The sequence below is a fragment of the Platalea leucorodia genome (genome assembly GCF_965183815.1).
Source record: "Platalea leucorodia genome assembly, chromosome: 1".
Lineage (NCBI taxonomy): Eukaryota > Metazoa > Chordata > Aves > Pelecaniformes > Threskiornithidae > Platalea > Platalea leucorodia.
The window spans coordinates 120288916-120303337 of NC_138823.1; the positions used below are offsets into that span (position 1 = coordinate 120288916).

At 41.6% G+C, this 14422-nt stretch overlaps 1 protein-coding gene across 1 annotated transcript; it reads left to right on the forward strand.

Moving 5' to 3' along the window:
* Positions 1–764: 764 nt before the first annotated feature.
* LOC309589790 (C-C chemokine receptor type 2-like) lies at positions 765–10543 on the forward strand. The gene is made up of 3 exons (XM_082310318.1): positions 765–818; positions 6894–7053; positions 7380–10543. The coding sequence occupies exon 3, from the start codon at positions 7391–7393 to the stop codon at positions 8459–8461; it is 1071 nt and encodes a 356-aa protein (XP_082166444.1). The 5' UTR covers positions 765–818; positions 6894–7053; positions 7380–7390; the 3' UTR covers positions 8462–10543.
* Positions 10544–14422: the final 3879 nt, after the last annotated feature.

The window sequence follows — 14422 nt, forward strand, 5'->3', positions numbered from 1 at the left end:
ACTGGTGAGGCCGCACCTCAAATACTGTGTCCAGCTTTGGGCGCCTCACTGCAAGAAAGACACTGAGGTGCTGGAGCGTGTCCAGAGAAGGGCAACAAAGCTGGTGAAGGGTCTAGGGATGAAGTCTTATGAGGATCAGCTGAGGGAGCTGAGATTGTTTAGTTTGGAGAAGAGGCTGAGGGGAGACGTTATTGCTCTCTACAGCTACCTGAAAGGAGGTTGTAGCGAGGTGGGGGTTGGTCTCTTCTCCCAGAGAGCAAGCAACAGAACAAAAGGAAATGGCCTCAAGTTGTGCCAGGGGAGATTTAGATTAGATATTAGGAAAAATTTCTTCACGGAGAGAGGGGTTAGGCATTGGAACAGACTGCCCAGGGAAGTAGTGCAATCACAGTCCCTGGAAGTGTTCAAAAAACGTGTGGATGTGGTGCTTAGGGACATGGTTTAGTGGTGGACTTGGCAGTGCTAGGTTAACGGTTGGACTTGATGATCTCAGAGGTCTTTTCCAACCTTAATGAGTCTATGATTCTATGAAGAATACCTTGGTGGGGTTGTTTCAACAGTCATTTTGGAGACCTGAATTTAATTTTAACAGCACACATTCTGTATGTGAAGTAAAGTCTTCATCCCTCAGTTCTGAACTCAGCCTGGAAACTGAGCATTTGCAGAAAAGAAGAACCATAGCCTTGATTCTTGTAGTAATATTTTGCAATAGATCACACAGGAAGTGCTGTTTCCTATTTTCAGATATAGGGTTTAACTATATGTTTGTTCACAAAGAAGACAACGACACGGTCAGACAAAAGAAGCCTGATAAATCAGTAAGTAGTTATCTTTTTTCCTTTTTTTACATCTAAATGTGTATATATAGATACAGATTCACTCAGTGGGAAAGTATATGTGCCTAATGGGAGTGGCAGTAGAGCTACCATTCAGGCAGAGACGCTATCTTTAAGAACAATTAGGTCTTGGAACTAGCTTACAACTCAGGATAAGGCGAAATGTGAGTGTAGAGAATTGAACTGGACAAATGGTGTAGAAAATTATAATCTTTTTTGTACTAGAAAATTACTGGGTCTTGGTTTCGAAGCTGTTCCAGAATGTCAGTAGCTTGAAAATGTATTCTGCTAAGGATATAAACTGATCAGACATGAAATCCTTCACACTTAATCTGATTTCTCCAAATCTAAGCCACATCTTGCTCTATCAGACACAGATAGCAGATGTTCTTCATCACTATCCTATCACATTTTTTTTGTATTATTCAAGCATTTAATCTGTTAAGGGTGGTGTTCCATTAACATGTTATGAAGGTATATGTTCTTTGGGATTGCTTCCTCTTTTTAATGCAATGTCTCTGAGCCATCGCATTAGAAAGCCTGTACTCCACATCTCATATATATCAATCATGATCTCGCTTGCAATTTTTGTTAATGAGATTTTACATGAATAAAATTCATCACTACTACACTGGAATTGTACCTTTCTCACACACAAGGAGAGGTGAGCTCCTCTGCTTGGATAAATGAGACTTGCCATTTGGGCATTAGCCAAAAAGCTACAATAGCCTATATAGAATATATATTTTTTTCAGTAGTTTATCAAATATGCAGCTATAGGAGCATTTGCTTTCATGGAAGAATTGCACTGTCATTTGCCAGGAACACTTGACAGCGCCAGAGCAGTGGGCTTGAACTTCCCTGTGTGGAGACCCTTATAGCAATAACAAGACAGGGGCACGATCCTATGACATATGTTGGCAATCTCCTATAGAAGTCCTATAGAAGGACTATTATTCTTCTTTTTTATACTCAGGCTCATCCCCAGAATGGTTGTGACTACAACTGTTGTTTGAATTACTCTGAATTCAATGTTTTATCTGAACCAGTTTAAGCAGAGACACTGAAGAAAACCCCTGAACAGAGATACTAGCACAGGACTTTGCCTACACAAAAGAGCCCTCCTACACATATAGTCATGATTTGGAGGAAGACATTTAGTAGCTGTCTCAAGTTTCTCTTTCTCAGAGTGCTTATTTTCAGTGCTTATGGTACTCTTTTACTGTACATTTGTTTAGGTAAGAACACCTCCTATTTCTTTTATCTTGCAACCGCATAGACTGACTCTATTTAACTGCAGAAAAGCTCGGAATTTTTGCAAGACTGTCTTTCTGGTTTTGGTGGGGAATGGAAACAATTGGATCCTGAGGGTTTGCAGAGAATTAAGCCTGTTTTTTCCAGCCCAGAACATATTTTTCCTTGAAAGTTCTGCAGGGATGAAAAAAACTCATCAGGTAGGAGGCAAGCCATTCTGAAGAGATGTTTCTAATGCTCAGCTGTTATAACAGAGGAAAAGGTTTCCAAAGCGAGATTTAATTTTGGAAAGGACTGTCTTTCCCCAGTCGTATCCTGGAAAGAAATCCTGTGGTCACTACCACATGAAAAGATGTGTTTGAGGGAAACTATCAGCTCAGAGTCTTACATACAGGATTTAGATTACACTTCCATCTTTTCCTTCAGCTTTCTTTGTAACTCAAGAAAAGTACGTACTTTTATGCTTGCTCCCCAAGATGTCTTTGGTGTCTGTATGCAGTCTTCTCTGTAGTATTGTCTGTCCACAGAATCCTTCTGCAAAGTCAAAGGCAAAGTTAAAGAGACAGAGCTCTTAGCAGGAAACATTGGGCACCTCTCTTGCAACACCTGCTATCAGGATACGGGGTATTATTTTTATTCATTTAAGTTTCAGTTTTATTCTGTGCTACATTGAACTTCTCCCTCTTCGTAAAGTGCCCTAGATGCTGCTGGCACATACTTTTAAGCTGACTACAAGTCATCAAGCAATTTCTTTTTTGGTATGACAAACACTGCCATTTGTGAAAAGGAGGAGAGTGAGGGCAGGGGGAGTAGCGCTGATACCCATTCATAAATTTCAAAAGAAAAACCTTGTCTTAGACTGTAAAAAGGGAAAGGGAACTTTGGGGGGTCATTCAGTTTTGAGATAAGTGGCTCCATTAATGCATGGATGCTCTTCTAACTTGTAGTTATCAAATATTCTGATTTCTGTGAGGAAACTTTATCCAAATCCCCTTTAGGACACAGCAGACTCATTGAGCTGTGACAACTGCCATCCCTAAATAAGTCAGTGTAGCAACTCAGGAGCCTTTCTGCTTGAATTACTCTAACATGGAAATGTCTGATAGTCATACCAGCACCTAGACACTTCTATAGCTAAAGGTGACACACTATAGATAACAGCTAATACTCAAGAGCTAGCAAGGCTTCTCTCAAAGCAGCTGAAATACAGAAATCTGAGAAGACATGATTCAGAGCTACATCCTCATTACAAGAATCTCTGATGTTGCACCTAGTGCAGCTTTGTTAAAACTTAAAGACATGAAATTACATTTATTTTGGCTCACAACATTACAATTATTAAGAAAATAAAATTTTCTCCCATCCGAGCTGTAACCCCATTTTCTCTGCAAGAACTCTTTTCCAGGGTGCAGGTATTTGGCCCGGGGCTTGGTCACACTTTACTGTACCCAGCTTCTTGGAGACTCAGAACATAACCAGTCCTCTGAGGGGAAACGAGAGTAGCCTCTTATTGGACTGCTCATATATTTAGATGCTTTTGCATAATAAGCACACAGGATAAAATAGAAGGGAAGGAGGGCACCAAAGAGAAAATTCTCCTTCTCTTATATTTCTACCTTAGGTTTGACTCAGTTGCCCGCTTTTGCAGAAATTGTCCAGAATTTCTGTTAGCAACCAAAACTACCCTGTGCATGCAGAAATTGTGGGTGTGTGGTCAGGACAGTGGGCACTGATGGCCGCATGCAGTCCATAAAGTAAATGAGAAAGCCTCACAAATGAAAATCATTAAGACTTCCTGAATATTCATTTTTAATTTTGGAAAGAAAATAAGAGGGAAATAAGCCAAATAATCACAAGTTCCCAAATCAGAATCTCTCAGAAGAGCCCGTTTATACTTACAGCACAAGAGCAGAAAAAAACTTGGAGATTCCTTTGCTAACACACCCATTCTGAAGGTTCATGCCTAGATCATTTTAGAGCCAAAACCAGAATTCTTGTCAAGGGCTACAGCTTCTGCAGAAGATGTTCCTTTCTGCATGAAAATGAAAATTGGAAAAATGGTTAAAGATAAATGAAAAAAAAATATAAAATGCAAACAGTAGTTTCCAACAGAATTTGTTAGACAGATCAGTTTTCTACAGCTCTTTGTGATTAACATTGCTTGTGTGCAAAGGATCAGGAATTTTTTACAAAGCATTTCAGAAAATATTTTTAATATTTTGTGCTTGTTGTGAGGAGGAGGATCTGACTTCTATCCCATGCAAATGCTCAGAGATTTCCCATCAGGTCATAGACAGTAAACAAAATAACCACAGTGCATGCGTCTTTCTAGGCAGCATCAATGTGAATTGTACAGGGCAGGAGCTCAATTTGGTAGTGGGAAGGCATACTGGGTCTGGCTGGGGTGGACTTAATTTTCTTCACAGCAGCCCTCATGGTGCTGTCTTTTAGATTTGTGACCACAGCTGGGACAGGTGACCCAAACTGACCAAAAAGGTTTTCTGTGCCATATAACATCATGCTCAGCAATAAAGCTGGGGAGGGGGAGGGGGGAAGTTTTTCCAAAGTAGGCGTTGCTCAGAGACTGGCTGGCTGTTCGTCTGCTTCGCAGGTCCTTGTATCATCTCGTGTTTTTTTTCTGTTTCCTTCGCTTATTCGACTGTCTTTATCTCAACCCACAAGTTTTTCTCGCTTCTTCCCTTCTGATTCTCTCTCCCTTCCTGCTGTGGAGGGACTGAGTGAGTGACTAGACGGGGGCTTAGCTGCTGGCTGGGGTCAGCCCATCACAGGAGATGAGACTTAGGCAGCAAAGGAGACAAATCTGTAGGGAATCAATTACCTTTAGTTCTGTTACTCCCACAGTTCTTTTCTGTTGTTTTTAAATCTCAAAATAAGTTCCAAACTAGATTAAAAAATTATTACTTTCTTTGTATATATACAAAGATTCACGAAGCCTAAGTGCACCAGGGGAGGTTTAGGTTGGATATTAGGAAAAAGTTCTTCACTGAAAGGGTTTTCAAGCACTGGAACAGGCTACCCAGGGAAGTGGTTGAGTCATGATCCCTGCAGGTATTTAAAACACGTGTAGATGTGGTGCTTAGGGACATGGTTTAGTGGTGGGCTTGGCAGTGCTATGTTAACGGTTGGACTCGATGATCTTAAGGGTCTTTTCCAACCTAAACAATTCTATGATTCCACGATTCTACAATTCTATATATGTATGAGTGTATATATGTGTGTATATATATATGTATATATACTTGTCATATATACACACAGAAAATTATTTTAACACTGTGTAATCAATAAAACGTTCATGAAGATTATTTGTATTTTATATATATCCACTGAGATAAAGACACAGATTAAAACTAGGTCCTCTGGATCCTAAATAGTCTGTAATTATATAGTCTGTATAATCCCTTTCTCAAGCAGCTGAGTAGGCCGACATGAGCTTAAGACACTTGAGAAATTTCACATGCTACAGCTTGGGATGGCCCACTATGTAATTAAATTGAGCTTCTACCAAAAAGCAGACCAGGAGCCTGCCCCTGTGTCACTCCAGCCATGGGCTGAGTTTTTTCAGTTAAATTCAGTCTTGCAGAACTCAAGTGCAGAGAGAATGAAGTGGTAGTTTTGAGAATGTCGGCTGTGCAGAAGAGATCTACAATCACACAGGGTAGACCTCACCACTGAAAAAAGTGCATGGCAGGGCTGTAAGCAGGAAAGGAGCAAATATCGCTGCACTACATGAGTGGTCAGGGTTCACAGAGCAAGTTGGGGCAGATGCACTACCTGAAGTCTTCTGCGTTGGGAGCAGGCTGTTGCCTTTGTCAAGAGAACAAGCATCAAATTGCCAGGAAAATGCAGATTTCTAAACCATCAACTTCCTATGAACAGCCACCAATCTGCCACAAAGTACCTAATAAAAGCAGTCATGGTGACACAGGAAGAAGGAGCAGCCCTTTTACCAGACAGCAAATAGCTCTATTTGAGTGGTACCAAACACATTGATTTCACTTCCCCACTAAGTGACCAGGAAGGACATTTTTTCCCTCTGACACCCGTCTTCACAAACTCCGCTTTCCGGCTTCTCACAGGACACACAGGAATTCTTCCATTTTCTCCGGGGCTCTGTGAGAAGACAGCTCCTCAGCTTTTCAGAGACCAAATTACACAAAGCTGTGCTTCTGCATCTGGCTCGCAGTCCTACCAGGGACTTGGGAAGGGGGGAGGGTTTGGTGACATGAAGGGCTGACAGCAAAGTTGCAAGCCTTTCCCTGCTGCCACTGTAACAGAACTTGCCTGAGGGCTTCCACAGCTCTGCTGCACACTTACCTCCCAGGCCCTGACTCCTTCTTGCAAGTGAAGCCCAGTCCCCCAACAGTCCCCAAACCAAAACTGGAGGGACAGAGAGTTTGGGCAACCCTTGCACTTCCTCAATTACTATGTCACCTCACTGGGAACACTGACTAACAAAGGATGGAGGACGATATCGAACAATCGCTACACATGAAGAACTGTTAGTGCACACTCATAGCAATGGCCATATCTGCCTTTCGCCTTTGTGCCCCCTCCAAGACACTTAGCCAATCTAAACTTTGGAGCTCCTGAATCACGGCTGCTAAACAGCTACTGAAACAAGGCATCAAAACTTCTTTCTTTCATCCCTGAGCACCGGGGATGTCTTTCAACTGACAGGAAAATGCCACAAGAGATACAGGTGTTACAGGCCACACTGATAGCAACTGTCACCTTTTATGCCATTTTGCCAAGACGTTTGCCTATCTGTTGTTTCTACAGGACTGTGCACCGTTTTCACTCCAGAGCCACCTAAAACCAGCACGCTTCCATGGCCTACGCCTGACTCAGACTCTGTAAAGGACACAACGTTTGCCATTTTAACTCAAACCAACGCTGCCGACTGGCTGCTCTGCAACACCCAGGACAGCAGGACCACCAGGTGAGTATGTTTAGTACTGTGCAAAGGTGATTTCCACACCTCCAGCGCCCTGACTCCCACAGGCTCCCAGGAAGTCACGAACAACCTGAACAAGCAGCAGTCAGTTTGTTTTACCTGTGTGACAGCGCTTTTGCAGGTGACTTCACAGGTATATGGATGGGTCTCCTGGGAGCTCTGCAACATCATTCTCTGCCGCACCTTGCCGCAGCAACGCCTGTGTGCTCAACAGCAAAAAGCACTCCAGATGGGGACATCAGCGTGTTTCATTCCCCTCACTGCTGAGCTTCGACTTTCCTCTAGTTTAACATCCTTTTCTTCCTTTCCAGACCAACACGCCATGGAAAACTACACCATGGACTTGGCCGACTTGGCACTGACAACAGAATTCGACTACGGCGATTCAGCGCCATGCATGGGAACGGAGGAAAAGCACTTTGCAGCAAAACTTTTGCCACCACTTTATTCTTTGGTGGTGATATTTGGCCTCACAGGCAACATGCTCGTTGTCCTTATCCTGGTAAAATACAAGAGATTGAGGAGTATGACCGACATCTACCTGCTCAATTTGGCAATTTCTGATTTGCTGTTTGTATTTTCTCTCCCTTTTTGGGCTTATTACGCTGTTCATGACTGGATTTTTGGGGAGGCACTGTGTAGAATTCTCTCAGGTGTCTACCTCCTTGGCTTCTACAGTGGGATCTTTTTCATAATCCTGTTGACCCTAGACAGGTATCTGGCCATAGTGCATGCAGTGTTTGCTTTAAAAGCTAGGACAGTTACCTACGGCATCCTCACCAGCGCTTTCACTTGGGCTGTTGCTATTTTGGCTTCTGTTCCTGGGATGGTATTTCACAAAGCTCAGAAGGAAAATTCACGTTATACTTGCAGTGCTCATTATCCAACTGATGCCACAATAAATTGGAAGTACTCCTATACTTTAAAGATGAACATTCTGGGACTTATTGTTCCAATGCTCATTATGATTTTCAGTTACTCACAAATTCTAAAAACATTATTGAAATGCAAGAATGAGAAAAAACAGAAGGCAGTCAGACTTATTTTTGTGATCATGATTTTTTACTTCATCTTCTGGACACCGTTCCATATTTCTTCTTTTTTGCATACATTTCAAGGTTCACTTTTCAACCCAAATTGTGAAATCAAAGGTCAACTGGAGAAAGCAGTCCAAGTGACAGAAACAATCTCAATGATCCACTGTTGTATCAATCCTGTGATCTATGCATTTGTTGGAGAAAAATTTAGGAAATATCTTTATGCCTTTTTCCGAAAGCATGTTGCAGCCCACGTCTGCAAAAGATGTCCAAATCTTTATCGTGAAAAATTAGAAAGAGTTAGTTCCACATTCACACCATCCACTGCAGAGCATGACATCTCTACTGGACTGTAAAAAATACATCAAAACATTATCTAGTAAGTGTTGCATAGCTCGCTTTGCCTTAAAGACTGCCTGACATCATTATTTAAGATCTATATGTCAGCCACTACTGAAAACTGTATGAGCCTCACTTCTTGTGATTAACGGTTCCCTGGGGTTACAGCATTTTCCATTCTTAAACTAAGAGAATCAGTGAGTTCTCCAGGAAATGCTAACACCATAGCTGGATCACATCAAGATTTGAATGCGGCCCAGAATAGTACGATTCTGTTTCTTAACCAAATTCTATCCAATGAACAAATGCTATTGAGATTTACCTGGCGTGAATACAATATTGAAGAGACTAAGGAGTAATATGTCTTCTTGCAAGAGCCATTTACTGTTATGTAAACATTTTAAGATAAATGCTGGGAGGAAGCTTTGAGGATTGATGTATCTGTTTAGTATTCAACATTAATGGAACACTTTTTGGAAGTGATTGTATTCTTTCTGTAACATGGTCAGGTATTTGACAGGGAGAGGCTTTTAGTTTTCTTAATTTCTCCCCCCTACCCCTTATTTTCCCTACATGAACAGAAGATGTTTCCATAAAAAGGAATTTGAGGATGAATATATCAAGATATTCTCTCTCCTCTGATGGAAGAGTTGACTGACCTGTATCTTACTGGAGCCATTTAACCCAAGGATTTATCTGTTAGCTAATAGAGTAGTCATTTTTAAACAAAATCCTTTTGACTATAGGCCAAGTTACAGTATTTTGATTTTAGTTCTTTAATTTTATGCCTGCCATATCACTGTTCGGTTGCTAACATTTTCTAAAGTGGGATTTTAATGGGCAACATCATTGTGATTTTTGTGGGTGTACTTTTGCAAGTAACTGTGCACACCAGGTCTACTGAGTGCACAACAAGACAACGTTGCACCCCCAAAAACATGAGCTTGCTTCTGACAAATCATATCCTTCCAAGGAAAACAACACTTAACCAATAAAAGCATATCAGCAAAACGATCTGCAAGGCCAGAATGAAAATTACCTTGGTATTTGGTATGCCAGATTCTGTATGAAAAAAATGATAGGACCCTCTGAAGGATTTTGGAGACTGTGAGCACAGTATTGAGTGGAGGCCTCCCTAGTTCTGGACAGGTAAATCATCTGTGTAGAGGAAGACTTTACATGCAGATGCAGTAAGTGTGTCAGGCTAGGCTCCTGCATGAGAAAAACATGCTCTTCAAATATACAGTAAGGCTGATGTTTGGGATACACTTCTAGGCAGACAGTAGCCTTGGAACTGCAAAAGCAGCCAACTGCAGAGGAGACATACCCACTTTGCCTTCCCAGGAGAAGAGTGCCCATCGCCAATGGGTGTCTCAGTTAGAACTGCATGCTAATTGAAGACTCGAGACCATTAGTCTACTGGTGTCCCATGGCCATACATTTATGCCATTATTAGGAGTTTCCCTGTAAAAGAAAGTGGTATTCTAGGGACATGATGTTAGCAATGAAGAGGAGGGAGGGGAACAGTGGAGAACTTCTTGCTTCAAACTGTAAAGAAGTGCAGGTGAGCACTCCTTATGCAAGTGAACTGTCCTTCTGCTTTTTTTCCCATTTACTTCAATGGACACCACCCATGCATGTAAAGCCTTCCTCATGGAAATCTGGAGGGGCAGGTTCAACTAGCCTCCAGGAAACATAAGGACACAAGAGAGGATTCCATGCTATTTAACATTAGGCATGTGACTCACATGCCTAAATTAACAGCAAATCTCTTCAAGGTCCCACAGTGGGCAGCACAGGAAAAGGGATGCCTGAGTCAGAAGCAGACATATGATTTAAATGGCCTCTGGGGAAGATTACCTGTCCAACTACAGAAGGAGCCTGGAAATGCTAGCCTCTTAATTTAGGTATGTGATGCCTTAATCTAGGTGGTGCAAATACTCTTCCCTCTCTAGCCTTATAACATCAAGGCACTGCTTCTATTAGCTGTTAGCTTTTATCCTATCAGTTATTATCATCTGGCCACTACCTTGTGAGGTTAATAGCCACAAATGATACACAAAAGAAAAGATCAAAAACTATCCTCACAGTAAACTTTCTTGCTTGGAAATAATATTTTTCCTTTCTTTTGTACTTTTTTACTGCACTAAAGTGAAAGCACCTTTTTAATATTAAAGTATAAATTAGTTCAGTGTGATACAAATCCTGCTGCAACTGTGATATTTCTACTGCTGTGTTTTGTTTTAAATTCTTTTCTTGTTGGAATGATGTCTCTTCCTGTTTTCATGTTAATGCAGTGAAATGAATAAAATCCATCTCTGAAAAACAATGTATACCCTGTAGCCCACATTCTCCTCCTAAGCAAAAGGACGTCAGCTCTGCTGTCAGAATGGAGGTTACAAAAAGATGCAACTATAGACTTAAAACACTCACAATACCACACTCCAGCGAAGCAAACCAAACCGAACTGTCTGCCCAGTCCAGAAGCTACTGTAGCTGGCACAGCTTTTATCCACCCACAAGCTTGAGAAGACTGCATTATAATAGCTTCAGGAAAAGTCTGGGGCCACAGATTTTAGATGGGTAAAATTTGACAGGTAGGAGAAACAGGGATGTGTATAGAAGAGGAGGAATAAAGGAGAGCAATAAAAGATGGCACTCTATTAATATTGGGATAAAGACAGGATTCTCCATAGACTTTCTGCAGCTAATTTCGGATCTCCTTGCACTGCACAGAGTGACCCCAGCAAAGTGGTGTGCCTGATCTCCCAAGTTTTACACATAAGGAACTTTAAGCATTCAAAGTTCAATATGGAAATATGCTTCTGCTTCACCATGTCATTCTCCCTGTTCCACTGTCCCAATTCCTTTTTTCAGCCTACAATCCACACCTCCTCCTCTCCCCTGCACACTCTCCTCATCTATCCACAATGGGATAAACTAAATTCTATACCCACTTTGTTTTCTGATTTGCAGTTTCTATTTTGTTCTGGCAGGAAAACAAACAAACCCAAAGATTAGCTTATTGTTATGTTATGTGCCCAGGCAGGATAATCCTTGATCCTTCATTGAGGCTTTGCACTGAGACAAGCAAAGCTCTATATAGTTTTGCGGCAGTCAGATGTGGCTGCAGCATGGTGTAGCTACAGGCCCGGTAGCTCCAAATCAGGCTAGCAGGACTTCAAGCACTCTGGTCACAGTGGGATGGAGCTACCCATGGGGAAGGTTTAACAAGATCCCCAGTCCCTATGAAAGTGAACACAAGTCACCTCGGCAGAGACATGGGGGAAATTTTACAGACGGGAGACAAATTTTCCATAACTCAAGCTCTGCAGGGAAAAGCATTGCGATGAAGATACAGTGTGTATGTAAGAGCTAGAGAAGCAGGCAGATACACAGAAAGAGTGCGATGAACTAAAGGTATGTTAAGAAAATGGCAAGGCACACCAGAATTATAAATACAGCAGAGAAGAAGCTAACATGGGAGGCACGTGAGTGCCTCTGGTGAAATATTGAGGAAATGAAAGCAAGCATTTGAGACAGTGTAGAAGTAGCACCAGAACACCAAAAAGATTCAAGACAGGAGCTCCATGAACACTACAAGTAAATTGTTGCTTTACAACAAACGTTGAACAGCTAAGTGGAAACCATTACAAGTTCAAAATTTTGGGCACTGAACTTCTGAGGAGAGAATGTGTTGGCCGGGCTTTCAGCATGCTTATGAAAAGGATGCCCAGGTGCCATGGACAAAGATCGATGCACAGCCCCAAAACCAATCAAACAGTTTAGTTTATGCACAGGACAGGACAGAGTCCGACCTTCCTGTTAGGAGGTGCTACTGCCACATGTGCAGAGGCACGTGGGGAGGAATGCCCCAGACAGCAAAAAGATAACTCTGTCAAGTGTCAGGCAGACTTCCTCAGGAGCAAAAGGAAACGTAGCAAAAGCACATATGTGGTATTGGTGAGTGCTGAGCAGTACCCACAACCAACCACCAGACTTACAATTGCTGCCATTGGTTTCGCTATGGTAAGTATATAATGGACAAACAGAGAAATAGTGCAACTTCTGGTAACCAGTGCATAGGGGTGTTCCTGTCGTAAGACTTTCTTGTTTGTTAACCCAACCGTGACCGTATGTGTACATATTTTAGATAAGATAAAGGTAAATGGAGTATAAAGGAAGAGGAGTAGATGAAAATGGATAAATAGGAATAAATGACTTTATTAGCTTTAACAGAGGTTAATAAAGTAATAGAGTCATAGGAAGATCAGAGATAAATACTTTAAGCAGAACGTTAAAAGATTTAGGCGAGTAAGAAAGACTTTCAGTTATGAAGCTCCAAAATAACTATCACTCCTTCCAGTGAAAATTATGAAAGGGATAAATACAAAGAACATAAGGACAAATTTACATGGTATCTTGTTCCAGTTAACAAAAACCAAAGAAATGAAGTGCCAGGAGAATGACATGATGCTGACCAGGTTAAACGGCTCAACAGGCAGATACTGGATGTTTGTCTAGAAATAAGGGGCGAAGGCATTGCTTTGTACCCATATTCTGGCACCACTTGCCTATTAGGAGCTGTACTTCATTCAGAAAATGGAATGGTAGGGACAAGAAACGTTGTATAAGTTTGTGTAACTGCCAAGCAGCTTTGTAATTCCTGTGGCAGTGAGCGCAATCTTGGTTTGAGTGTTTCAAGTCTGAAATGACTGATCCTGGGAAGGTGGGGCCACAACACTGAACTGGAGGGGGGCAGCATTATCAGATACGCAGGCCAATGGACAAAACTGCACAAACCTTCAAGTGATGATCAGCTCTGCAGAACTGTCTACCAGGTTGTGCCAGTAGGACGCTAACCATACGACACTAATGACACAACCTGTCCTGACGCCAGACTTTTTGAATGGAATGGAAACCGAGTGCATAGAAGTGAAGGAGCCATTTGGACGTTACCTTCAGGGACACTACCATGAGGTATAGACAATTACAGACTACATCTAATCTTTGGCACCCAAAAGTACTTTCGGGTTCCTGGGTACTGGCACATACCCTGTCACAGTACAGACTCTGTCCGTCCTTTCTGTGACCTAGTTTTCACTGGGAAGAAATCTGATGTGTGATTTTCCCAGCCTGCCGGACCAAAGGTCCAAGAGTTACACGCACACTGAGGAGTATTTGCAATTCACAGTTGAGATAGCCCCAAACAGCACCTCTAGACCCAGAATTTATGTACTATAAATGTACCCGAAAACAGCAAAGTCTGAGAATTAAAGGCCTATGTAAAAATGAGATTCTGAGAGCTGAAAATTTGTGAAGTGCATAGCTATGGCCCAAAAGTAAAATCTATTGTACTATGATAACACCTTGCATATAAAACAGGGCAGCATACATCAGAAGCCTGGATAAATATGGTAGAAGGAAGCAATGCTCTCTTCTTCCTCATTGCATGAGGAAACACAGCTAGTTCAGTAAGAGCAGCCTGGGGAAAGCCGAAACAAAAATAATACCATGACAATGGAATTAATATATGCTGCAATGGATAATGATGCACGTGCAAGATTTACAAGAGAGAAACAAACAGAAAACAGAAGAATAATAGGGGAAAAAAACACCTTGATCTTACTGCCAGTAAGATAATTCTTCACATAATCATGTGAAGAAGTAGTGTTAATCCAGATTAGAAATGCTTGTGTCTTCCAGAGTTTGTTTTTTGTAACCCAGTTTCCTTCAACCTGTAAGATGTTTTGTTGGGTTTTTTTACTAGTCTCCATGACAGAAATCTTAGGTGTGGTACATAACGTTTTCTCCCCCATTTTCCTCAAAAGAATATACCTCACAGATGTTTAAGACTGGGTGTGATTGTACAGTGGCAGTGAAAGATTAGTCACAAGAACTTGAGAATCTGAAAAAAAAATGCCGATAAGAAAAAAAACCCCAAGCAACAAAGTAGTTTTAGCTGGCTTTCTTTATTT

What these genes read in the sequence shown, in the direction of transcription:
- LOC309589790 (XM_082310318.1), top strand. Translation starts at nt 7,391, where the DNA reads ATGGAAAACTACACCATGGACTTGGCCGACTTGGCACTGACAACAGAA.